The sequence below is a fragment of the Callorhinus ursinus genome, unplaced genomic scaffold (genome assembly GCF_003265705.2).
Source record: "Callorhinus ursinus isolate GAN/ISIS: 27379988/994484 unplaced genomic scaffold, GSC_fseal_2.0 scaffold68, whole genome shotgun sequence".
NCBI classification, from domain to species: domain Eukaryota; kingdom Metazoa; phylum Chordata; class Mammalia; order Carnivora; family Otariidae; genus Callorhinus; species Callorhinus ursinus.
In genome coordinates, this window is record NW_027397130.1 from 2,296,870 (window position 1) to 2,323,523 (window position 26,654).

Below are 26,654 nucleotides of genomic sequence, written 5' to 3' on the forward strand. Positions count from 1 at the left end.
AGACCACGAAGTGGAGGTTGTGTAGTGAGGACAACAAAGGGACAACTCAGAGGAGATGGGGCACCTGACCGGGGGGGGGAGCCATCCACTGCCTCAGACTGCTTAGGCTCACACGGTCATGTGAGAGAAGTAGCCTAACATTTTGTTTCTGCCACTGATATTCTGGTCACCGAGGAGGAGACTGGCTCCTGGTGTCCATGTCAGCCTCCTCAGAGTGTGCCCCCTGCACGTCAGAGCCTGGACAGCTAAAGCTGTTAGATGCATTTGTGCGAGGCTCCAGGGGTAACTGAGGCAGAAGCCATCTTTGGCTGAGTGGTCATTGTTGCTGAGTGCATGGGCACAGAGATGGTGGCTTTTCCTGCAGGGGCACTGTCTTGTGCGTCGCTAACTTTATGAAGGGTGTCAAGTGGCAGAGGCCTCGGGGCTTCCCATTTCCTTGGTCCACCACAGCCCCTGCTTAGAAGCCGATAGCCCACTGGCACTCTCGTGCAAACCTGGCCTCCCCAGGGACCACGTTGCTGGGCTGGGCAGGTCTGAGCCCACCGGAGGCCTGGGTTCCGGTGGGTGGAGCCCACCCCTCAGCCGTCCCCCGGGTTCCAGAGCATCTTCCCTGCCTCAGCCTGAGTTGCTTCCATTCCTGCTGGGGAACCCTGACTGGCTCTCATGAGAGGTAGACAAACACCTGCACATGGCAGATGTCATGCCGTGATAAAATCACGCTCCTCTGCACTTCCAGGTGCAACTCTCAGCTGGAAGGGGATGTACCACCCCACAGATAAATGTCTGATGATGCCTCAGGGTCCTGCACCCTGGAAGGAGGCCTGCATGTGCTGCAAGCTGAGCCAGCCCGGCCCAAGCACTCACCTTGTTCAGCAGGAAGACATACTCAGTCACCAGCGCCTGCAGCTCAGGAATCTGGCTCTCGACCCCCAGGAGCACGTGTTCCACAAAAAGGGCCACGGGGAAAATGCGGTTCCAATGGGTTCTGTGAGAGAGGGCTGTCACTCCCTGAGCTCGGACAATAGCGTCTGAGACGCCAGGCGGAGGGGACTGGGCAGGATCCAAGAAAGGGGTGGGGTGAAGGCAGAGGGAAGATTGTGTGCTCCCGACTCCCAGCCACCTCCCAGCCACCTCCCCGTGTCCCTCACGGCCTCCCTAAGACTTGCAGAGCAGAGGGGACCAGGGTGCCACATCCTACACGCGGCCTGTGCCGCGTGAGTACTGCCTCGCTCTGGAAGGTCAGCACAGGACGCCTAGCCTAACTGCTTGCCACCTCTCCTCTGCCCTGCTGGTGCCCACTGTCCTGCCTGGGGCCCCTTCCCACTGCTCCCTTCTGCCAGCATTTCTCCCATGGGACCCCGAGCATCTGCTCCCTTCTGTCCTGCCTGCACCCCAAGCACTCCCTGAATGTGGTTTCCCTCTCTGTGTCTCCAGCAACAGCATGCTGCCTGGCACTGAAGAAGGTTCAGCAGATGTGATGGGATGTGAGTGAAGAGAGGACCCTTTTCCAGGGCAAGAGAACCCCACCTGCCCGGGACCCGGACGGTCGCAGGTGAGCACATGGTGAAGGGACGGGTGGGGACCGGGCTGCTGGTCTCACCTGACTTCCCTGATGACATCTCTGGCCACCCTCCCGCAGCTTGGCAGGTACCCGTCAGAGCCCAGGAGCTCCAGCGGCATGGACAGATTCTTCACCATCTGCAGCCACACCTGGGGGCTGGGCTGCAGGATGTCCCTCGTCAGCACCTCCGTACAGGCCACTGCTGCCAGTGCATCCAGAGTCTGGGGGACAGAGAACAAGCACCTGACGAAGCAGCACCCTCACCCTTTGTCACTGCTCTAAGTGCTAAGTCCAGAGGTCCAGGCTGTGACCCCAGTGTGCTCTCGTGCTCCAGGCTTGAGCCTCAACTCTTCTCATCCTGGGCCATAGAAGGCATGAGTCAGATGTGTTCCTCACATCTCTGCCTTACCCAGGCACAACTGCCCTGGGAAGCAGTCTCCTGTGCAGAACACAGCTCCCAGGCTTTCCCATCCCGGGCGGCCCTGGAAGCAAGCCCCCCCCACCCGCCCTGCTCCAGGAAGGCCAAGCCCTGACTCTGAGCACAAACTGTCTCCACGAGAGGCCATACTAGCTCATGTCCATCCAATCTGGTGTTCCATGGGCCTTCTGTTATGTTGTAAAATAGCACTTGTAGAATCTGGGGGTAGACAGTCAAGATTCTGGACAAGTTCTGCAGCCGGCCCCTGAAGTGCTGATAAGCGAGGTGCACCCACGGTAAGGAGACATCTTCCTCTGGCCTCCCTGCCTGCACTTGGTTGATGCAGGACCCCAGTGCCACCTGCAAAACCTGGGATGAGAAACAAGCTTTTACTGTACATTTGTAAAATACAAAGAAAAGATACGTTTTCACAGTGGAAAATTTGAACTGCTCAGAAATGACAGAAGAGAACATTAAAAACCACGCACACTGTTACCATCCCTGGGTACTTTTAGGTGTCACCCCTTCTAGGCATTTTATATCCATATCCTGTCTCCGTTTTGTCCTCAAATTACAACCATGGTGTATTCCTCATTTTCCCCCACTTAATATCACATTATGAACATTTCCATCATTAATTATACTTGAAGACCACCACTGTTAATGTGTGCGCCAATTACAATAAAAATTCACCAATCAAATGGCTGTAACTTAATTTGCCTGACCTTTTATGATGGACAATTAAATTGTTTCTATTTTTTCGTTTCAAGAAACAAAGCTGGAAAGAACATTCCCATGGGTAAAATGTGTGCCCACATCTGATAATGCTCTCGGGACAAAAACCCCGGTTCAGATTTTGTTAGGTTCCCAATCCATGCCTCCAGGCTTTTCCAGGAGCACTGGCTGATTCCCAGGAATGGAGGAGTCTCTGGCCTTGTCACAAACCAGTCCTGCTACGTGGGCAGGTAAAAGCAGTATCTAAAAACCACTCATGTTCTGTTGACTTACCAGTGAGGCTGGCTAGTTTTTCTAATGTTTCTAGATCTCTGTATAATTATTCGATTAATTCTTAGTTTATACAACTTTCACCTATTTTTTAAAATTAGAAGACTCTCTGGGGTGCCTGGGTGGCTCAGTGGGTTAAGCATCCGACTGCATCTGATTTTGGCTCAGGTTGTGCTATCAGGGTCATGAGATCAAAATCTGTGTTGGGCTCCACGCTCAGTGGTGAGTCTTCTCAGGATCCTCTCTGTTTCCCTTAGCCCCTCTGGCTCTCCCTCCAGGGACTCCGGGATCATGACCTGAGCCAAAGGCAAATGCTTAACCGACTGAGCCACCCAGGTGCCCCAAGGAGACCTTCTTATTGATTCCTAAAGATGTTTTATTTCACTTTATTTTTTTAAGTAGGCTACATGCCCTGTGTGGAGCCCAACGTGGGGCTTGAACCCAGGACCCTGAGATCAAGACCTAAGCCGCGATCAAGAGTCAGAGGCTTAACCTACTGAGCCACCCAGACCCCCAATTTTATTTTATATTTTTAAGTAATCCGTACACCCAACATGGGGCTCGGAACTCACAACCCTGAGATCAAGCGTCACACACTCCACCAACGGAGCCAGTTGGACGCCCCTAAATTTCTAAGAATATTTTATTAACCCTTAATCATACTGGTTGTAAACATGTTCTCCTCAAATTTGTCACTTTCTTTTTTTATGTACTTAAGTTTGAAATCCTTCGGTCATTGGAAGTATCATAATGTCCACTAAAATTTCAGTTACTGTTATTGTCTGTAATGGTCAGTTAAATATTCACCTAATTTTCTTCAAGAGAAACTCCACATTTAAAAAGAAGGTGTTACAGGGAAATTGGAGGTCTTCCTCGTGTTAACGAAAAGCCCATGGTTTGGGGGCCCCAGGTGCGGGCTGAGGGTCAAGCACACTCAGCAGTGGAAGAATGGCTTGCACCCGTCCATGTGACACCAGCATCACCCCGCCCCAGACCCAGCACTTACCTTCAGTTCTTCCCACGTGGACACTCTCATCGTCAAGAGGAGAAAGTCCTTAATGTAGCACATAAACAGTTCTTGCTGCCATTCTACACTGAGCTGAGCAAGAAACCTGCCCAGGGGGGTCTGCCGAAAGATTTCCACTAACTTCTTCGACACTCCTGCAGAGGAGAGCAGTGGAGGGTGTGGAGGGAGAACGTGAGGTGTGACTCTTGGCCTGCATTCAGAACACCTCGCATCTCCTGGGGAAGGGCAGCTCTGCAAGCAGTAACCGCGGATAAGGCTCTGCTGAATGGCGGCTCTTGGCAAAGGGGAGCGAGCTGCAGGATTTAAGGGTCCTTTCTAGACATCTGAGATGTTTTTCCAGTGGAGTAACAGAAACCAAAGCAGAACAGATGTTAGATTTGTCATGAACAGCCTAGCTGGCCCCAAAGGGATAAAACGACCTGAGACAGACCAGGCTCTATGGCTAGCAACACAATGTGCTTCAGGAACCCCAGGATCCAAGCGGGTCAGGAATGAGTGGGCTGCTCTTCAGGGGCTGGGGTCACATGCTGTTCAAACCAGAAAGATCTGCCTCTAGTGGATGAGTGCAGGCCCCTAAGTCACATGCTATCACAGGAAAGCAGGGTCAGTTAGGGTACAGTCTTGAAAAAAAGAAATACTCTTTCCTCAGGACAGAGACTGCTTCAATTTGTTCAGAGAAAGTGGCACAATGTATACCCAGAGAAGTAAGACGGTCAAGTATTTTAACCTTTTGGGTTTTTTTTTTAAAGATTTTTACTTGTGTATTTGAGAGAGAATGAGAGAGAGAGAGAACGAGCAGTAGAGAGGGGTGGGGGGGGAGGGGAAGAGGGAGACAGAGAGAGAAAGAAGCAGCCTCCCCACGGAGCAGGGAGCCTGATGCAGGGCTCCATCCCAGGACCCTGGGATCATGACCTGAGCTGAAGGCAGACGCTTAAGAGACTGAGCCACCCAGGTGCCCCTTGACCTGTTTTTTTTTCAAAGGTAATACCATAAGTAAACTTTGAAAAGACTGTCTCACATATGAAAGATGACTTTTGCAAAAGCATGCACTACGCCCGGATTTCCTGGGATGCCTATGGCCAAGCTGTTTGGCCTGTGACAGCAGAACAAGGAGCCTCGTGGTTCAGGACACTGACCGCTCAGTTTGGAGGAAGCTATTCCACTCTGGTCACCGACACTGTTGGGAAAGGCTCACTTAGGGACATCTCCTGAGTGCCAGTGCCCTAGCTGTCCAGAAGCCCCCTAATGGCAATGACCCACTTACGACGGCGAGTCGGCACATGGCCGGTTTCACCACATCCCTGGGCTCACCTTCAGCTCCAGTGATGTACTGAGCCTGGACCCACAGTTCCTCCAGATAGTCTTTGATTCTCCAGCTAAATGGGACTTCACTGGACACGTCCTCGGGAGGGCTCATGTAGTTCTGCACTGTGATGTAGGGCATCTCACTTTTAGGTCTGCAGTCAGGCAAAGGAGGACAAAGGACAGGGTCAGTGAGACGTTGCTCGAGGCAGGAGACCCACACCGATGCCAGCTCCTCTCCAGGCTCAACAACACAGGTGCCTAAAAGGCTTTAGAGGCAGCCTGCTGGCCCATTTCACAGCTCAGGGCTTCTGTTACAAAGGAATCCAGGATGTCCACAGATCATCTCTGGCTCACAGACAAACAGAAACGAACCAAGGCTGGGAAGAGTCAAGCAGGCTGCCCAAGGTCTGGGCCAGAACCGGGTCTTGCGGTGTCTGGACCTACCCTCACCCTCCACCTACACATATGGTACATGGCTTGTCTGAAGCAACCCTCTCCCTCACGGTCAACGGTGTCTTGTCTTCTGAGTAAGTGTTTCCACCGGAGATTCAGAATCCCAGTTACCTGTATACCCTTTATTCACCCATACTCCAGAATTGAAGCCCCTGAAATCCAAGAGGAAGCTTTTCGGAGGCCCACTGAGAGTGAGTTGTGCAAGAGCAGGCCCAGGGTGGGCCGTGTGGGTCGTGCCGCAGAGTGAGGAACAGGCAGAGCCGCACAGATCAAAGAGCTCTCTGAAGCACAGCCTCGCCAGTGTAGACAAAGCTGAAGCTGGCAATTCTACCTGTGACAGGCGCTCCGGAAGCAGGGAAATGAGGAAGGGGAATGAGACCAGGATTTCTCAGAACTTCCCAGAACTCCCATTTGTTACTGTAATGCCATCACCCTCAGGCTGCAAAAGGACGCAGCTTTTCAAATATATGTGATTCAGGGGCGCCTGGCTGGCTCCGTTGGTGGAACATGCGACACCTGATCTTGGGGTTGTGAGTTCGAGCCCCATGCTGCATGTAGAGAGTACTTAAAAATAAAATCTTAAAAAAATAAAAAATAAAAAATAAAATAAATGTGATTCCGAAATTGAAACCTAGGCTTCACCAATTACTTGGAAGAGCACATGAAGACTTCTGCTGCATGACAATTTTTTTCCCTTCCCACATAAAGAAACTCTCCTATTTACCTCGTATCGTTTGTCACAAGAGGAATGTTCAGAAGCTTCATGTCCCGGAAAATAAACATCCAAAGATCTCTTGTCCAGGATGGAAAGTCTGGCCTGATCAGTAGCTCGAGGTTGCTGTCTCTGTCCAGGACAGATACCATGCTCGCCAGGAGAGGGGTCACCACACCCTGGACCCGCTTCCAGAGGGTCTGCCTGCAGTGCAGGGAAGAGGAGACCTCGTTCGCAGCTCGACAAGCACACGCTGCCATGGAAGTCCTGCCTCCTTTTGACATTTGGTTCCTTCTGGGCTGGAACAACAGGTCTGGTCTACCGATTCCACGCTACGGCTATGGCAGTAAATGCTAACTGCCATTGTTTTTAAGTACTCGAAGAAAAATTCACAGATAGAAACTTCTAGGATTGGAGGCAGGACTGGAACGGACCTTAATTCTACATGGAAAAAATGGTCATCGGTTCCCTGAAAAGGCCAAGTAGGATTTGTTGAATTCTGTTATACAGCTAATTTCCCAGAGCAAGTCATCCAGGCTCTATGAAGAATAGAGGGACCATGTGGCATTTGGGAAAAAAAATAAATGTTACTCTAAGGAAAAAAAAAAAAAAACAGTTGTGGAGAGAATATAATAAAGCACAAGGCAAAATAAATGTGTTCCAGGTCAAGCAAAACAGGAAAGTACCTGTTTCTCTATAAGGTAGCTCTTGTTGATGGTTGTGTATGCTGGATCTGAGTGTTTATATATCCAGAGGGACATTTCACTGCTTCTATGAACGATGCTGTCCTTCACTGTTATCACGACGTTTATACATAATCATAAACTCTGTAACACGCTGTGAGACATCTACTACCAGCTAGTCAAGGAGACCAATTCAGGCTCCATTTTGAAAAGAAGAAAGAAAGATGATTTCCTGCTTAAAGTATGTGGTGTGCAGGGACCTGGCGAGAATTCACAAGTGTCTACTGAGGAAACAAAGCATGCTAACGATCAAGAGAGCACTCGACTGAAGGAAAGAGTGCCCACGTCGGGGAAGTGTAGAAGGCTGGCTGCAGGGCACCCAGGAAGGCGGACCCGGACAGGCATGCAGACCTCGGATGTCAGGAACAACCAGGACTGCCATGCCGGGGAGTTTAATCCCGAGAGGACGAATGACTTGGGTCCCAAGTGCGTGGATGGTAAACAGAGACAGATGTCGAGATCGTGAGAGCTGGGCTAGCAGGCTCCAGAGCCCACCTGACAGCTGACACAGGGGAGCTACAGGTGTGGTCCCAATCACCCCACGAAGGTGTGTGCAGAGAGCACCGGCGGCTGCTAAGGGTGGGCCAGCCCCGAAGCCACAGCCAACAGCAGAGCAGACAGAAGTGGGGCCACATGCCGCTCGGAACACCCGGCAAGTATGGGAAGTCCGGTGGCTGGAGAGGCACCAAAAATGCAGATTTTAAGGAGTACTGATGTGAAATTAAGTATTTAGTAATATCTGTGAGGAGTGACCGAGGGAAACGATCTAGATTCAGATCTGATCTAAAATTCCCCACTCAGAAAGTGAAAGTAGGAAAGACATTAAGGGTAACTAGAGAAGAAAACTGACGCAGAAATCCCCTCACAGCAGAAACCAACACCGACAAGCTCACACCTTCCCCTCAACTCTGGGCTCCCACGTTTCTCTCCTGCCCATCACACAAAGGCAGTGTCCCTGAAGCCACACGGATCACAGCTGGGAAGACCGGATGGGAGGGGCTTCAGATGAGCTGAACATTCTCTCAGAAGTGAGGAAACCAGGGGCAGAGTGACTGTCACAAGCCCACGAGGACTCTGCGGACGAGGGGAGGACGAATCTTCCTTGGGGAACCCACAGCACCCCGCCTCCCTCCATGACACGGATTGTCTCACTTAGTCCTGAAAAAACGGTCAGGGTTTTACAGAAAAAGGACCACGGCCGATGGATGAACACTCCCGGGTCTGATGTCGGTAGTTATCGCGTAACTTCAACCAAGCTGCAGGCCTGGGGCAGTCATTTTCCCTCCCTCCCTGCCTATCACCTCCTCAACAACCTACAACAGCAGCTATCTCCGTGGGACGAACACGCGGGCCGATGTTTACATCCTTCAAGAACAGGTGTTCCGTTTTTGTTGTTGTTAGGACAGAACGTAAACATGCAGAGAAGTAGAGAAGTGTCTAGCAAACCCCAGGTACCCGCCACCCAGACCACCCTGCACCTTTCCGAGAAAACATGTGACCACTCTGAACCACTCAGAGCTTTAGGAAGAAGCGGGTGGCCGAGCCATCCACGGCCGGGGCCCTCCTGCCCCCGCCCCCCACATCTCACCCCCCACTGGCGCCCTTCATGCCAGGACCTGAATGTGCCTGCCTCCTGCAGAGCGTCCTGGTTCAAGGCTTCCCTCGACACCCACGCCTTCATGTTGAAGAAGCCGTTCTCCTGCTGCTCGAGGAGGGCACAGAGGCGAGCCTTGCACAACCGCAGGAAAGCAGCTGCAAAAGAGCAGAGGAACCGAGTCCTGGGCGCGTCCCATGGGCACTCGTGAGGGGGCGCCCGCCTGTGTGTGACCCTGGGACCCCGCACCTTTCTCCGCGTCATCCTCATTCAAGAGGCCGAGAAGAATCTCCACTCTCCGCATGCTGCGAGGGCGGCCCTCCTGGTCCCTGAGCATGCCCACGGCACCCTGTATGCAGCTCTGCAGCAGGCTGGTGGTGTCCACGATCTGCATGTGTACGGCGCGGACGGTAAGGCCTCCTGGCCTCGCAGCCTTCCCCGTCCCTTTGAGGGCCACTGCTGGGGGACTCCACCATGGGGAACCCTGCCCTGGTCTTGGGCCTCTACTCCAGGGGTGAGCAGGAGGAGGCCACCTGCGGGGTAGCCTAGCCTTCCGGGAGGCCCAAGAACGAGAAAGAGCCAGAACTCACCTTACTCCTGCCTCGCTCAGCGCATCGGCTGCGCAACAACTCAGAGCCTTCTGTTCCCAAGCCCGCCTTGGCCGCCTCCCCTGACCCTGCAGGCTGGGTTTCCTCTGCCTCCTCCCGGCCGTCTCCGGCCCCGTGTCCTGTCTCCGCTGCAACAGAAGCACAGACAAGCTGCTGGGGACAGGAGCGGCACGGGGGCTCTCCCCACAGGCCTCCCGGCCCCTTGCCCCCACTGCAAGCCCCACGGGAGAGGCCACGGATCACGTAGGCTGGCCTCTGACCGGCCCCGTCTGTGCGGGCCACCAGAGGCGACCCTTCCTCCCGTCCAGGGTGCACAGCTGACACACAGCCCTGGCAACCAGGGTGTGACACATGGCAGAGACCCCCACTTCACAGCCTGCCACGTCCACAAAGACCCGCTTTCCCATGTGGGACTCCTGGCCAGTGCCTGGCCGTGGGAAGGAGCAGGCAGTGCCCGTGGACTCATGCCCCACTGGGGCAGGTGCAAGGACTCAATGGGGACAAGGGCACGGCCTGGCCCTCACGGGACAGCAGCGCACCTCCCTGCACTCTGCACCCCTGGCTGCCACGCCTACCGTCCTACCTACATTCCCAAAGGCGTCCTCCTGACTTACACTCAGGGTTCTCTTCTGGCTTAAAGAGCTGGCTGATGGCCACATCCTGCAACTTAGTCACATCTGAAACCATGACCGTGGACTTCCGGAGATCGTCAATGTGCACAGACTGCCACAGCCCTGTGGGAAGTAGAAGCCACCTAGAGTCTCCCCATGCCTCTCCTGGTGTCCTCTTGTCAGCCACAAGCAGGGACACGCCACATGTCCCGATGATTCAATACACTGCTGCTCAATGATGTGTACCCTGACGCCCAAAGCCTGGAACCCATGCAGAAATCACCTGGCTCTGTGTCTGTGCCAATGACCAAAACATGAACATCGGTTGTAAGAATGAAGAGAACTGCCTTTTTGTAAAGTGTATCTGAAGGCTTTTGAGTCTTTTTACATTTTGCATTATACTTGCTGTGTCACAGTTAGTAAAGAGTGTGGGAAACTGGCAAGACACGCCTCCCATTCTCTAAACTGTTATCTGCCAATTTCTAGAATACCCATTTTCTTAACATACTAGTTGGTTTAATTCTTAGAAGAAAAGGAGAGAGAGGTTGAAGATAGCACTTCCCTCCCTCCAGAAACAGGAAGAAAGTATTGGTGCTTCTGTAACAGTACCAGCCGGCAGGATCTTCTCTGGGTTGTCCGTGTTACAAAGGGCAAGGACCCAGAGAGGCTAATCAAGCGTTTATCTACTGGTCTATAAAGGGGATGCCGTACGCTGGAGCAGCAAGTCCAGACATGAGTGTTTCCCGCGGTAACCACTGGTAAGAAAGCTCACTGAATCTGAAACGAGTATTGCTGAGATTAACATCAATGTTCCAATTCCAGACTTGTACACCATGGGACCAACTCAGAAGGAGCTCAGACGTGATTTAAATAAGCATCTTCACTAACATTTTCATCCTACCTCCATGGAATCCCACGTAGGATGCTCCACTTCCCATCCGGGACAGTTTTGTGATAAAATAGACCAAGATGCAGTCCTTCCTGCCTTGCATCTTGTTGATTTCATTTATGGCAGAATACCTATTTTAAAACAAACAAGCAAAGACAAAACAAAACAAAACAAAAAGCAAATAAACGAAACCAAAGTCGTGAAGTGGCTGAAGGGTATCCTATGAGTAGTTGTGTTCAATCTCATGTCTTTTTAGCTTTAGATAAGTTTCTTCTCTTTTTTTTTTTAAAGATTTTATTTATTTATTTGACAGACAGAGTCTGAGCACAAGCAGGGGGAGTGGAGGAGGGAAAAGCAGGCTCCCCGCTGAGCAGGGAGCCCAATGCGGGGCTCGATCCCAGGACCCTGGGGATCATGACCTGAGCCTAAGGCAGCCGCTCAACCAACTGAGCCACCCAGGCGCCCCAGGTGATTAGTTTTTTAAAAAAATATTTTTATTTATTTATTTGACAGAGACACAGCGAGAGAGGGAACACAAGCCGGGGGAGTGGGAGAGGGAGAAGCAGGCTTCCCGCCGAGCAGGGAGCCCGATGCGGGGCTCGATCCCAGGACCCTGAGATCATGACCTGAGCCGAAGGCAGACACTTCACCGACTGAGCCCCCCAGGTGCCGCGAGATAAATTTCATACCCTCATGCTCACTGTCTCCTCTCATGAGAGAAGGAGGGCAAGCTCTGTCCCAACAGGTACGTTTTCTTCCCCACTCCTGTGTCCCTCTGCTTTGAAGTGCCATCTCCTTATTGACCAGGAGCCCTGTCCTACAACCCTCGATGGGTAAGGCTCGCTGAACTTTCCGTCCTGAGAAGCAGGATTCTGTGAACCCACAACCATGCTACGAAATATGGCTTCCAATGCCTTCAACGGCCCAGAAATCACCTTTCCCCTAACTTAATAAGAGAACACAGTTAATTCTAAAAGTATCAAACTTCTGCTACACTAATACTATAAAAATGTCCAATAAATACAAATGAGAGCTTTTACATACTGATTGCTCTTCAACTTGCAATATATTCAAATTATATAATTTGACATTAATAACTACCAAGACATGTCTGCAGATGATATGTTCCTAGGATATTCTTTCATATCCTACTAATAATCTATTACTTACACCTCGCGGCATTTTACCATTTTTGCCTTGTTTTAGCCTTTTCTCTAGCCCCTTGTCTGTGGGGAATGAAAAGCAAGAGTCCTTTTATTTTTATTTCTTTGTTTATTCTAATACCATACGGTTTTCAGGGAAGAAATTCTTTAGGAACTCCTGAATAAAATTTGAGCTTTCTGGGTAGTTTCTGAGAAAAATAACAAAAACATACTTAGCTGAAGCGATGAGCTGAGCACTACGGACTCCATCCTCAAAATCCGTTTGAATAATAAGGATTTTACATCTGGCTACGTTAGTTAAGCAGTTTCTGAAAGAAAAAGGAAATTGTCTGCCCTAAACAATGGGTGATAAAATTCCCCAGAGGGATGGGAAATTTGAAGGAATTTATTGGTGTGGAATCACTCCGGTGGGGTTCTCCTCTATGTGAGCAGACAAGCCAGTGAAGAGAGCACATAAACTCCAGTAAATGCTTCCCTAAGAGAAGGATGCCCATGCAGAAGGCAGTAGAGATGGGGCACAAGGAGAATGGGACACCGTCCTTCTCCGTCACGTGTCCTTGGTGTTCACTAACCAGGGCTGGTGCCAGCACCAGTGGTCCAGGCAGTCACGCACGTGAAGCACAGAGCGGTCAGAGCTGGGGGTGCGGGGGGGACAGGGAGGGAAGGGGGGAAGCCTCACTGGACTTTTCTGAGGAATGAGCTCTCGGTGTCAAACTGCTGCAGGGACAGGACCGTGGGCCTCAGAGCTCCATCCATTACTTCTGATTCCAAACTTTCACAGTCATGGCTGGTCAGCAGTCTGGAGAAGGTGGTGATCTGCAAAGTCAGGAAATGCTAATTATTTGCTAGAATTCAAGGAAGGTTGCAGGTCTGCTGGGATTAGAAACATGAGAATGTTGAGCAAATATCTTCTATGGGCCCAGCATGCACTGTGCATTTGGTACACAGAAAAGAATCCAAACCCAGAGGAGTTTTAAAAAAAATGAAGCATGGGGCGCCTGGCTGGCTCAGTCGGTAAGTGGCTGCCTTCGGCTCAGGTCACGGTCCCAGGGTCCTGGGATCGAGCCCTGCATCGGGCTCCCTGCTCGGCGGGAAGCCTGCTTCTCCCTCTCCCTCTGCCGCTCCCCCTGCTTGTGTTCCCTCTCTCGCTGTGTCTCTCTCTGTGGAATGAGTAAATAAAATCTTTAAAAAAAAAATAAAATAAAAAATAAAAAAATGAGGCAGTGTTGAGGCAAACAGAACCTATGAAATCAAAAGGTATGGGAAAGAAGACTCCTCCTGTCTCCAGGTCCCTTCAAATCTCCTTGGACTCCAGTGTCTCTTCCTGCCTGGCCCCTCCTAGAAATTCTGATGATCCCTTAGGGCTCAACACAAATGCCATTCCTTCCTCCTGGTCTTCTGCATACTTCCAGATGGAGTTCAAATGGACAGTGCTCCTTCTGCCCCACAGTTATGACCAATTCTCCTGTAACACCGGATCACACCCCCCCCCCCCACACAGAGCACATCAAAACACTCCTGTGGACGTGCAGATACCATAGTTCCTGAACCCCTAACTCCAGGCTGGCCTTGCCACTGAGCTTCTGATTCCTATATCCAACTGCATGACAGACGTGTCTGCCTGGATGCCACAGGGGCACCAAAGTCTGTCCCAAATGGAATTTACCACCAATATTTGTGGCTCATTCCTGGACTATAATTAACCAAACCTCCAGTCATCCAAGGAAGAATCCAGGAAACCATCCCTGGACCCCTTCGTCTTCCACAGCCCCCAGATGGAATAAGTCACTAGGTCTGCCAATCACATCCTATTTCTCATTCCACCTACCTGCTCCTCTACTTGGACTGAACTGGTACAGCAGCCTCCCTCCCTTTTCTATGATAGTCTCTTTATCAGGCTTTCTCCTCCCTCTCCCAGGCAATGGGACGCACCTCAATATGCATTTCTCTATCCCTCCCCTCTCCACAGCAGACCCAGCTCGTCAGCACCGCTGCTCAGACCCTCCATGAAGTCTCTCCAATGGCATCTCATCCCCATCTCTTGGCCCTTGCACCCTCAAGCTTCACACCACACAGCGACCAGTTCCTTGTTTCCGGCACAGATGGCACGGTTTCACACCTTTGCTCAAGTAGGAACCTCTGCCTATAATACTTTCCCAGCCGCATTCCACAATCGGCTTGAGGGTCCTCTGACCTCAAACTCTCATGTGCATTGCTCCTTTCTGCCCCCACGGATAGCAATGTCGTGTGATGCCAATGGCATCCATTCACGAGTCTTACACCGTATGCTGACCAAGGCCAAGAATTGTGCCAATGCATTTTTATATCCTTGGTGCCCTCAGCACGGTACTCAAGTGTGTCACTTCATTTGTTGAAGTGAACACTGTATATAATTTTACTATCAGCACAGAGCTCTGCATAGAAAGAGGCACTCAAAACTTGCTTTTGTTGAATTTTTGTGAATATCTGGGTTTCCTCGCACTTAGTGGAGAGAAACTAAAGTCTCAACATATCCATTTATGACTTCTGAACACTGGCTTGAAAAGAATCCTGAATTCTTGGGGCGCCTGGGTGGCTCAGTTGGTTGAGCGACTGCCTTCGGCTCAGGTCATGATCCTGGAGTCCCGGGATCGAGTCCCGCATCGGGCTCCCTGCTCAGCGGGGAGTCGGCTTCTCCCTCTGACCCTCTTCCCTCTCGTGCTCTCTGTCTCTCGTTCTCTCTCTCTCAAATAAATAAATAAAATCTTTAAAAAAAAAAAAAGAATCCTGAATTCTTGAAACAAGGGATGCCAAGGCCTCTGAGATGAAGGAGGACAAGCATAAAATTATTATCACCTCTGTGAAGATGACACGGCGTTCCAGATCCGTGGCGCGAAGCTGAGCCTGAAGGAAGTCTGCAAAGGAGTCATGTTGCTGCCTGTGGTAGTATTCTTGAGACAGGGACTGTGCGGTGAACCTACCCAGGGAGGCAGCATCCAGCCTGACCACAGCATCTGGCGTGGCACAACCCAGCAGTAGCAACTTGGCCTCCTCAGATACCTTCTGGTACAGTTCCTCAGTCAAGATGCTGTGACCTAGCCTCTCAGTGACCTGGAGCACCACAGAGGCACACGCGTCCGGGTGGTAGCCAATGAAGACTTCAGAAGGGCTGTATTTGTGTCTGGCTACAAACTGCCCTGCTTTCACATCTACGAATCTCTCCACCCAGCTCTTGAGCTCTTCTACGATATTTTTCTGCCATTTCTCCAAAACGGTGTTGATATCCAGATAGTGTTTCTCCAGCCGGTTAATGAGAGGGATGGGAAAATGTTTGTAGACAACGTCTTTCTCTTCAATGACTATCAAGCGGAAGTCTGGGTGAACCCGACATTTGACCCGATGGGTCCCCAGACCAAGGTCCACATACTTCTGGCCTCCAAGGTAGACATAGTACTGATTGAGCGCATCATAGAGGCTCTCATAGAGGCTCTGTAGGTTGAGCAGCACCACCATCTTGCCAGTTTCCATGCAGATCTTCACTCGGTTGATATTTCTGCAGACCTGGGTGTACTCTTGGTCCTTGGGAAAGCTGGAACCAAAAATGATCTCTGGCTGCTGGTGCTCCCTGAAGAACGTCTGCTGCAGGACCTGCAGGGCTGAGTAGTTTCTGGTCAGCACAAGCAGGTAGCGGGACTCAGAGTCGTCCAGCTCCTTGCCTGACACCTTCTGAAGGTCACTGTACATGTTCTGCTGGATCAGCTGCATGGTGCTGACTTCTTCTGACCACTTCGCCTCAGGTAAATTGGCTGTAAAAATGTCCAGAGCATGGATGTCATCTTTGCCACTGAAGTTCCGAAGGACAGCTTGCGCAATATCTCGTGGAGAGGGCTCTTTATTAGAAGCCTTTGCCTTGGTGAAGACCATTTTGATGAGGCTGTAGTAGTCACGAAGCCCAAAGAATTCCTTGTCTTGCTTCTGACACACTGTTTCATAGGCTCTGGCAAAGGGTGCAAAGTACCCTTGGACTCTTTGTTGAACTAGGGGCTCTGAAGAGCAAATCCCCTTAGCACTCTCTATGAGCTCTTTCTTGTTGGGACTGCCGCGTGACACAAAAATACCCCGGTTCATCTTGGCAGGGTCCAGGGCCCAATTGGAAATGCCTATGAAGCCAACCTTTTTATGGGGGGCAGGATCATCTTCAATGCATCCGTATTCCAACAGTGGGTGCAGAGCCTTCAGGGGCATTTTAGGCGAGTCTTCTGCCAGTCCAACCTCATCCAACACTACCACAGAGACGTACTGCTGTAGGTCCTTCCCCTGCTGGAAGCGGGCACACTGTCTGAAGGTGCTTATGATGCCTTGGGGGGTAGAGTGGGGGCTGCACTGGAATGATACCAGATGGACCTGCTTTAGGCTCCGGAAGAGGTCTGAGTGAGCTGCCGGGCCTTGCATGGCATCTGCTACGATGGTCTTGGCAAGAGATTTGGAGCTGCCAGGCTTCCCCACCAGGAAGAGGGGAATCTTCAGCTCAATGCAGATAACCATCATGAAGACATTCTCCTTCAAAGCTGAGTTCTTAGCAATGGTTTTCCTTAAAGACACACCATTCAGAAAAAGACCCTGTGTTTGAGTTATCTCCTCCAGAATAACCTTGCTGTCATTATATGGTTCCGGAAAGAGCCTGCAAATGGCTCTCCAGTACGATTCCTTCTGTTCTAAAGAGGCGTGATAGCACACCCCGAGGGCTAGCACCAGGGACCAGAGGACGGGCTCTCTCTCCAAGTTGTTTTTGCTGACGTGGGACTCCTGGAGAAAGGAATCCAGCTTTGACAGGAGCATCCTACTGTGGCTGTAAAACCATGTGAACACTTTGACACAGCGCTCCACGTCCCTGAGGCTGACAAAGCTGCACTCATTTACTCTCGTCCTCATGAAACCCTGAGAGGCAGAAAGTACTTCTGTGATCACGCGAGTCTCATCTTCATCTATACCAATGGAGTCCACCAGCCTCTGCACAATCTGCTGGATGTAGAGATTTTCGGCGGTGTCATTCAGCTGTCCGAAATCCCACACCAGTGGGATCAGGCTGGGTGGCAGAGCATGCACTCGGTACACCAGCTGCCTCAGGGGGATGGAGCCAAGCCTCTCCGCCGTGTCGTCGGCACTGACCCTGTATCCCAAACCAGCCGACTCCAAACGGCAGATCATCTCCTGTGAGTGCTTCCGGTAAGGGTTGCAGGCCGCTATGATATGCAGGCCCGAGTCTTTGGCCAGGGGCTGGCCGCCCACTGTACGATCACACAGGACTTCCTTGATACAGCTTATGGCTTCCGTTGTATTGGCCTCATCAAAGAACAAGATGGTGTCCAGCTGATGTTGGTCCTTATTGAAGACAGCAAGTTTCTCTGCCTCCCGGACTTTGGAGTAGATCATCTCTGCAGTGGTTCCTCCATGGACCTTGACCAGCTTCATGGTTTCAGCTTTGGTACCCCCGCGTCGCAGGTCACTGAGGAATTTAATGAGCCTGGTTTTCCCGCAGCCAGTCTCTCCCATGATGATGACGGGGATCCCACACCGGAACCGCATCTCAATGGCAAGGATCTTCAGCATATTGTCCATTGTGAGCTCGTAAGTTTCATCAGGGTCCATGGGCCACTGGATCCCCAATGCCAGGCAGAGCTTTACAAGTTTCTCATGTCTTGGCAGCTTATCAAAGTCAACATTGAAGGGCACCCTCTGGAGCAACAGCCCCTGGTACAGTTCCCTTCCAATGACATCTTTCTTGATCACCCTCCCACTGGAGAGATCAACAGCGTCAAGGCTGCCATGCCCGTTGGGCTGGATGTGGAAGCCTATGAAGGTCATGGACGTGTGGTCACCATTGAAGAACACGTATGGATGAGGCTCTGACTCCCATCTCTTCCGGAGAGTGAAAGGGACTAGATCTTCTTCCCTGACCCCGTCCATGGTGACTGTGTGCCTCCCTGGGCTTTGATCGGATGTATGAAGTGTCGGTGTGGCGAAATCTCTTGCCATGAAGATCATGAAGGTGACCACGAAGTTCTTGAAGCCTTGCAGTGTGTCTCCAATCACGTGTGGGTTACAGAAGAGGGAGGCCTCACAATCTCTGAGCTGATAATTCAGGAACCCAGCAAAGTTCCGTAGCTCTGACCAGGACGGATTTATCAACCCACAGTAAATTAGGAAATACTGGAGGCATTCCCCAGGGGTGCCTTCCACGGAGCCTTCCTGGTACCAAAATGTGTCTAGGTTTTGTTTCTCATGGAACCGTTTCAAATATTGGTAAGGCCTCTGGAAAGTCTCGCTGCAGAACACTCTCTGATCCATCCCTGGATCGCTGTAGCTCTCTTCAGGATTCAGCTCCATGTCTATCACTTCTTTGGGAGGCCGGCAGGTGACTTTTGGGAAGACATCAAGAAAATTGAAGTGGGGGGTGTATGTACTCTAGAAAGGGGAGACACAAATAAAATGGTTATGATTCCATTTCCTAAAAAAAGCTGCTGCATTTTAATCCTCCATGCGATCTACACTGGATGGACCCTTTTAAGAACGCACTTCCCATAAACTGATTTCTGTGGACTCCTTTGTGCACAGGTTGCTCTCTTGTATGTTGAGGCATCATGGGAGCTGCCTGCTCCACCATTAGGTCCTTGTCACCCAACTTCCTGAAACAAAATCTCCACTAAGCCCGTGTGTTTGTGTGCATGTGTGCCCACGGCTCCCTTTTGTTAAGAAGTGTATACGACAAGAGCCTCTTTCCCATCTTAGCTGGCATTAAGAAGGACGGACTGTGCCCATGAGATTTACCATGTTCTGAGCACCCCTGGCATTTCACTCAAATAGCATCAATCCCAAATCGAACAAATCAAACTCAAGACACTCCTAACTAGTAAGAGTATTTTTATTCCAGATGTTATTAAAAAATAACTGTAAAGATTGATTTATCTTTACTAACACGGCAGCCAGTGAGTTCACTGAGAAGTGGGGAGTGCTGGAACAGACACGTGAAAAGGCCCTGTGGTACACACCCGCCTTGAAGGCGTCTTGGGCAGCACTGGAGTCCTTTCCAGGATTTCAATGATGTATAAATGGCATGGGTTCCGAAACCACATTTTCCCATTTATATCCATTAAGTACCGTAGGATGAGGAGTTTGAAAATGAACACCCAAAGTCCAGTCTGCACCTAGAGACAGAATCACATGGGTTTGTTAGCACATACACAAAAGATGATGCGATCTCCCAACCCTGAGGACCGTAGTACTCTGTCCTTGGACACAGTGATACTGAATGTCACACACACAGAGGAAATTCTTTATACGGGGAGGAGGCAGGGCGGGACATGGGGGCCACTCGACTGAAATCCTGGGGCACGTACTGAAGAGGTCACATCGAAGTGGAAGATTGTGGGTCTCGTCTGGCCGTCACCCTCCAGGAAAGGCAGGAGGGAGTGCAGAACCTGGTTCTCATCCACCTGAGGGTCGATTAGTCGGATCACTTTTAGGGGCACTTTTTTGCCTCTAAGCTTCATTTTCAGTTTTCTATGTAATCTCTCCACGTAGAGAGACTTTCCTGTAACATTAAAACACGGAAATCAGTGGGTTAAGCGTCTGACTCTTGATTTCTGCTCAGGTCAGGATCCAGGGTCTTGGGACTGAGCCCCATGTTGGGCTCCTCGCTCAGCACTGAGTCTGCTTGTCCCTCTCCCTCTGCCCCTCCCTCCGTGCTCTTCTCTCTCAAATAAATAAAATCTTAAAAAAATGAAACAAAATAAAATATGGAAATTAGGTGCCAGGGCTGTGGACCAGGAATGAGAGAATCCAGAAAGATTTATTACAAGTCATTTCTCTATGCAAAATTCAGAAGAGAAGCAATGTAACATGAAGTTAAAGAATACACTTTTGAACCCTCAAATTTCCTTGCTGCTGCCTGCTCACTCGCCTTGCCATCCCCTGGGATGGATGGTGGCAATCTGAATCGAAGGACAGAGACTGTGCCACCCACTTCCAGGGGAGGGGAGGTGCAGGTTTTCCATGCAGAGAAGATTGTGCTATTAAGGGGATAAAGTCAATAGAAGGGAAGTCAAGGGGCATCTGTTTCTTCCCAAGACAAAGCAATCACACCTCCCTCTGCTCTCAAGACCCACATCAACCCTGAAGTGGCCAACGGAGTTTAAAAGAGAGGGAGTTTCAGAGAAGCCTGTTTAGAGGAAGGTGACTTGGCTCCCTGGACTCGCCTGAGCATGAAACCCAGGGAGAAAGGGCGTCCCGTTCCAGCACAGGCCCCAATTTACAGCTTCAGAGAATCAAAACCTCCCTGGGACTCAGTTTCCCCCCCTACAGAGGGCTCCACCTGAGTTGCCCCTGCTGGATAGGGAAGGGCTGTCAGATGGTCCCTGGGACGCAAGGGGCCCACCCACCCCAGGAGTTGTCATTACCAACGCCCGCTCGCTTGGAGGCCACAATCCCCACGCACATCCGGTCCCGGAACACGCTGGCAGCTGATGGCATGTGCTCGGGGACCTGGAAATGCCGAGCCAGGTAGGCCTGGATGTCCTGGAGGGGCGCCTGGGGGGTGACAAGGACCTTGTGCTGGCTGAAGGCCGAGGGCAGGTGGCAATGTTCCCGCTCGGAGTCACAGATCATCACCAGCTGGAAGTCCTCATGGTGCGGCTTTGAGCACAGGCTCAGGAAGAGTGCCTCCACCTGGCAGGCCACCTCGTAGCTCAGCAGGTCCACGTACAGCAGGCTATAGATCCCCTGTCCCCGGGAGCCTGGGGTCAGACAGCGGCGCAGGAGTAGCGCCACTTCCTCAAACGTGGTTCCCGGGGTGCAGAGCAGCACCTCGTCGAAGGTGGGCAGCGGCTGGTGTGGGGTTTGCATGTAGATGGCCAGGGCAGCCGACAGCACCTCAGAGTGGCCACAGATGAGGAGGTTGGGCTGGCCGGCGCACAGGCCGTTGGGGAGGAGCCGCTCCACGGGGCGTCCGCTCATCCAGCCCAGGTGGGCCAGACAGCGCCCAAGGGTCTCCAGGTCCAGGCAGTGAGGTAAGAAGGTGCTCATGCGCGCCATCGACTGCTCCATGACGGCCCTCAGCTTGCCCACCAGGCTGAACTCCCGCAGGAGCATCAGCCGCAGCCCCTCAACCACCGAGCTCTTGTGGTGCCCGTCAGCCTCACCACTGGGCCCCTCGAGGGCCTTCACGACGTCCTTCGGGGTGCAGTTGCCTTTGATGAAGGACAGCATGGTGAGAGCGGCGTTGCTGGGCGTCTCTCTCTTGAGCTCTGTGCTCAGGTACACCAGCTGCTCGGCGGTGTAGTAGTTGAGATAAAAGTGCTTGGCCCGCTTCTCTGCCACGAAGCCCTTCCAGTGGTCCAGGAAGTGCTCCATCTGCCTGCTGATGGCCTCCAACAGCTCGGCCACTGGCCCGCTGTCCTTGAGCTGGCTTATGGGCTCCAAGCAGAAGTCCATCCAAATGGAGACGTCGTGCCAGGGGGAGCAATACACCTTGGCATCCCAGGCCCTGAACAGCATGTTTCCAGCACAGTAAAGGTTTATGAAGGCTTGGACAAGCCGCTGCACGTTGCAGAACACCTGTGGCAAATGGAACCAGGAGGCAGATATCACAGAGCTGCGCCAGAGTTCATACAATCATCCAGAATGACACGAAGCAGATATAACTTGAAGTACTTGGGTTCGTGTCTTTCCACTGGTTCCCTGTGTGGCCTTGAGCACACAGGGTAATCACAGAGGCCTTATTTCCCCATTTACATCATCAGCCTCCCACAGGACTCTCTGGTAAGGCTAAAGGATGTCGTCATAAAGTACAAACGACCTTGAAAAAAAAAACCCATAAGAAAGTCCAGAGACTGTTACGTCATAAATGGATATTCCTTTATCAGCATGGTCACTTTTGATTTCAATGAAAAATGACTATGTAAATCTTTCAGTCTTTGCAAGTTCCTGCTGATTTACAGAGTGAGCGAAGCAAGAGGAGTCTCTTTCTAAGACCTGCCCATGGGGTTATCTCCTCTGCGGTTCAGAGGACTGAGGACAATTCGGTCTGTGCATCTTAAGAAGGGACTACCTACCAAAGGGCCTGTTGGAGCTCAGATGTCTCCTGGGGTCAGGAATTGGAGGACTGCAGACCTGCTGGCTCCCCGCTCCATGGACTTAAAGCAGAGTGCTTCCTATCAACTAATCCAAACTCAAACCCTTCTGACTTTCTCTGGTTACCGGGCAGTGAGAGTCCTCTGCCCAAACATGAGCTCATGACATCTGCTTGGCCCCAATGTCATCCCAAGTTCTCACCTTGGAAAATACCTCTACTTGAACGTTGCTGTGATCTTTCTTGCCAGACATCAGCATCAATTTGTTCAAAAGCTCCTTGAGGTCTTCCAATAAGTAGACTCGCACCTCCTCATGGCCTCCATGGCTCTCGGGCAGGAGCAACTGCAGAACCGTGTCTGGGGAGATCTGTGGAACTGTGTATGCTCAGAGGTCGTTTTTCTGGAGACAGAGCCCCACCCCCACCCCACTCTGCAGCAGCCTGCACATACCACTGCCAGCTGTGCCGGGAGGCAGGGAGGCTCACCTTTTGGCCATCCGTGGGGGCACGGATCACATAGATGCCTCTGTCATTGATGGCCGTTGCCAATGACAGGGAAGAGAGTTCTACTGACCCGTGACTTTCCTTCACAGTTTTTAGCCACTCCAAGTTCCTGGCAGAGTCACGCTGTTGGGACAGGAGGGGAAACAGGCCACGGTGTGAGCAACCTTCCTTCTCTTCTTCCTATGGCTACTCCGTCTCTGCTCCCACGGGGCAAGCCCCCCGTCCCCATCTCCTGCCCGCAGGGGAGGCCTTCCTCACCCACTGCCCTCTCGTTTATCCCTTTCAGTCGCTGTCCCACAGTGTCGCTCTTTAGGTAATGGGCTGTCTGTGTCCCTCCCAGTGGCCACTGCCCTGGCGAGCACATGGGGGCACGAGGACGGAACAGTGGGAGGGCTTTGCGCTCCCAGGCCCCCAGGCAGGGGTAATGCTGGACAGAGCAGGGCAGTGCGGCCTTACATTCTAAGGGTGCTTCTGGGGACCCCAAGCCCAAAGGAAGCACCTGGAGAAACTACAACAAAGACTTTTTGTTTGGACGTAAGCTTCCAGCAGCGGAAACGGAACCACCTCTACCTGGTTCTTTTGCTTCTTTCCTCCCCGGCCCTCCGGTGGGTCTGGAGGACATTGCCGCTGTGCACGGGCCGCGTGGCACAGGATGGGTCTGCTCGGACCCCGGTGCAAATGGTTGACTCAAACTAACATGTTCATTCATTTTTCTGATAAAAAATTAATTTACAAATAGACAGGGGCGCCTGGGGGGCTCAGTCGTTGAGCCTTCGGCTCGGGTCATGGTCCCAGGGTCCTGGGATCGAGCCCCGCGTCGGGCTCCCTGCTCCGCAGGAAGCCTGCTCCTCCCTCTCCCACGCCCCCTGCTTGTGTTCTGTCTCTCGCTGTGTCTCTCTCTGTCAGATAAATAAATATTTAAAAAATTTACAAATGGATAAAGAAGATGTGGTCCATATCTACAATGGAATATTACCCAGCCATCAGAAAGGATGAATACCCAACTTTTACATCAACATGGATGGGACTGGAGCAGATTATGCTCAGTGAAATAAGTCAAGCAGAGAAAGTCAATTATCACATAGTTTCACTTATTTGTGGAACATAAGGAAGAGCATGGAGGACATTAGGAGAAGGAAGGGAAAAATGAAGTGGGGTAAATCGGTTGGAGACGAACCATGAGAGACTATGGACTCTGAGAAACAAACTGAGGGTGTTAGAGGGGAGGGGGGTGGGGGGATGGGTGAGCCTGGTGATGGGTATCGGGGAGGGCACGTACTGCATGGAGCACTGGGTGTTGTACGAGAACGGTGAAGCGTGGATCACTACATCAAAAACTGATGATGTATTGTATGGTGACTAATATAACATAAAATAAAATTAAAAAAGAAAATTAATTTACAGTGGTGCCTGGCTGGCTCAGTCTATGGAGCACGCAATTCTTGATCCCAGGGTCCTGAGTTCAAGCCCCATGTTGGGTGTAGAGATTATTTAAAGAAATTTAATTTATACCAATTGTGGAAAACATGGAAAGTACCAAGAAATATACAGAATTAAGTAACACCACCATTCAGAAAAAAACACTGGTCATACGTTAGTCTTTTTTCCATGTGTGGTTTGCACAGTGGAAATTGCTCTTATTTACGTGAAATTTTGAATCCTACTTTCTAACGTAACAAGGGAAAGAAAGCATTTCCACATATGAAGGAAAACTGGTTTTAAACATCATTTTAACATGTGCCACACAGGTGGGGTGACTTGTAGTCCTGCCCCTCGTGATGTCGAACAACCCGGTATGCAGCTTTGTGTGCTTGGTCGGATGAAGCCAGAAGGAAGACTTACCAGTTTATGGGGCAGGTGCAGGTCATTCTCCAGAGCCTTCCACAGTTCTTTGAGATGCATCATGAACTCGTCAAATCCTGCACTCGCATCCAGCTTATACAGTAGCGACGCGTAGCCCTGCACGGCGTCGTGGAAACAGGCCACCCGGTCCACGTCGATGTCATTCTCCCCGGCGGAGATAGAGGCCAGGTCCACAAATACCTTCAGCTCATTGATGCCTTGGGGCGAGGAGAGACAGGTGAGCGCCTGGGGGCTCCAGGACGATCCCGCGCTCAGACCTCAAACAAGAACACTCAGGCTATAAGTGGATAGTGATGGATTTGTAGGGTCTGATCCACTTTCTGCTTTTAGTACAAATCTGGGGCCGTGTTTCTTTTGCTGTTGATGTTGACACCAATGGCAAAGGCCAACAAAGCAACAGAAACATCCAGACATGGCACAAGCCTTCCATGCACTTTGTCGTGTATATTCCACACAACATCGCTGTTAAATACAAAAAGAAATGGGCTCAGCTGGTAAATACTACGTTGACATTAACTACAAAAAAAATGGAAATAATTCTCTTTCGGCTACTTACTAATCAAAGGATGTGCGTCAAAGAGGGCCGAGGAACCCACAGCTGAAAGTACCGAGCATCCAGATGAGAGACAGCACCCCCTCCCTGCATACCAGTACAGCTGCCGCCCCTTTCCTGCTTCCTCCACCTGTCTTCCTTACCTCTCCTCCCCACCGTGCAACCCCTTTGCCAGAGGCACCTAAACCACAGGACAAAAAAGGCTCCCGAGCTCTTGGCCAAAAAAAGAAGTGCACATAACACTGATGAGCTGATGTAATGAAATCTCTTCTGTGGATAAGAGCTTACCTTACTTTCTAGTTAAAATCAACCAGAGAAAAAAGCTAAAGGGGACAAGATTTGTTAAGAAAATGATACCCAACTGTTCACAGCAAGCCTCCAGAGTGGGGGCAAAAGGAAAGTTTTTATGCCGGAACAGATGAAATACTGCCCCGACGCATATTCTACCAACAATCGAGGAGGCACACACTGCACATCTACGGAAGGGATGCAGACAGCATGTCTGTTCTTTACACAGCACATGATCAAGGAGAGGGACTGCCTGTAAGTTTATGAAACCCCCCGTGAGCCATCTCAACACTCTCTCCCGACTCCCAGCAACCTCAATGACCGGCTGTACCTCCGAGAGCCTCCCGGACCCAGCTGATGAACTCCTTGCTCAGGGACAGCTCACTCAGACACTGGGAACGGGTCTCACTGATGTCCTGCAGCAGCTTTTTGGCATGGATAAGCTGCTTGCTGATCCGCTCCAGCTTCTCATGCCGGTATGTGTCAAAGTTGTCAGTCTGCAAGACAGAGCTCTGCTGTGGGCTGGACCTGGTTACCTGGAACTCTGGAGTCCAAGCAGTGGCACTGACCATCCGAAAGACCCCATCCCATCCTTCCTGGACTTGCAGCAGCTGAAGGCAGGTGCACGAAGCTCCTGACCGCGAGTTGGGACCCTAGAGCCCCCAGTGCCGTCTCCCCATTGATGCACAGTAGCTACTATTCCTCCATACCTGGCAGTCGGGGAAGCAACTTACGCAAGAACTCTGCCAGGTGCATATTGTTACTTTTCCTATTTTATGGGTAAAGAAGTGGAGGCCCAGAGCAGTGACCTGCTTGAGAACATGCTGCTGGGATCTAAGTCTAGGTGTGCATAATTCCAAATTTTGTGCTAAATTTTCACCATCTTCACATCTACATCATAACATAGATCATGGGACACCTTGTAAATCCTCACCTGAAGGAACACAAAGCAAAGCCCCTGCTTCTTCACCATAGCAGAGGCGGCTTACCATGCTCCACCCCTTGCCAGCACTAGCAGATGTGAACACAGAGGGGGTGAAACAAACCCAGCTCTTGCCTCTCCAGCCTCTCTCTAACCTGATGAGACCAGATGACTGGTTCCAAATCCTTGGCTACCGGAAGAGGGTCACTGCACATTCCCAAATTCTTGTCCCTCATGGCCACCTGAGAAAATGCTCACTTGCCAGGAGCGTGCACGCTGCTTATAAACAGGTAGAAACGAAGCCCATGGCATGATCAGGCATCCAGTGAG

At 51.2% G+C, this 26,654-nt stretch overlaps 1 protein-coding gene across 1 annotated transcript in view; it reads right to left on the reverse strand.

Moving 5' to 3' along the window:
- The window catches only part of RNF213 (ring finger protein 213), a 93,792-nt gene that overhangs the window by 29,861 nt on the left and 37,277 nt on the right, over positions 1 to 26,654 (reverse strand). The window contains exons 18-38 of the mRNA XM_073885965.1: positions 25,734 to 25,899; positions 24,541 to 24,758; positions 22,681 to 22,821; positions 22,398 to 22,562; positions 20,525 to 21,680; positions 19,466 to 19,659; positions 19,118 to 19,273; positions 14,925 to 18,533; positions 12,769 to 12,905; positions 12,302 to 12,397; positions 10,939 to 11,057; positions 10,041 to 10,160; positions 9,409 to 9,554; positions 9,068 to 9,206; positions 8,841 to 8,976; positions 6,494 to 6,685; positions 5,323 to 5,468; positions 3,991 to 4,145; positions 2,130 to 2,348; positions 1,601 to 1,782; positions 865 to 985 (exon numbers count right to left, since the gene is read on the reverse strand). Of these exons, the coding sequence (XP_073742066.1) occupies positions 865 to 985; positions 1,601 to 1,782; positions 2,130 to 2,348; positions 3,991 to 4,145; positions 5,323 to 5,468; positions 6,494 to 6,685; positions 8,841 to 8,976; positions 9,068 to 9,206; positions 9,409 to 9,554; positions 10,041 to 10,160; positions 10,939 to 11,057; positions 12,302 to 12,397; positions 12,769 to 12,905; positions 14,925 to 18,533; positions 19,118 to 19,273; positions 19,466 to 19,659; positions 20,525 to 21,680; positions 22,398 to 22,562; positions 22,681 to 22,821; positions 24,541 to 24,758; positions 25,734 to 25,899 (7,713 nt within the window). The remainder of the gene's footprint in view (positions 1 to 864; positions 986 to 1,600; positions 1,783 to 2,129; positions 2,349 to 3,990; positions 4,146 to 5,322; positions 5,469 to 6,493; positions 6,686 to 8,840; positions 8,977 to 9,067; positions 9,207 to 9,408; positions 9,555 to 10,040; positions 10,161 to 10,938; positions 11,058 to 12,301; positions 12,398 to 12,768; positions 12,906 to 14,924; positions 18,534 to 19,117; positions 19,274 to 19,465; positions 19,660 to 20,524; positions 21,681 to 22,397; positions 22,563 to 22,680; positions 22,822 to 24,540; positions 24,759 to 25,733; positions 25,900 to 26,654) is intronic.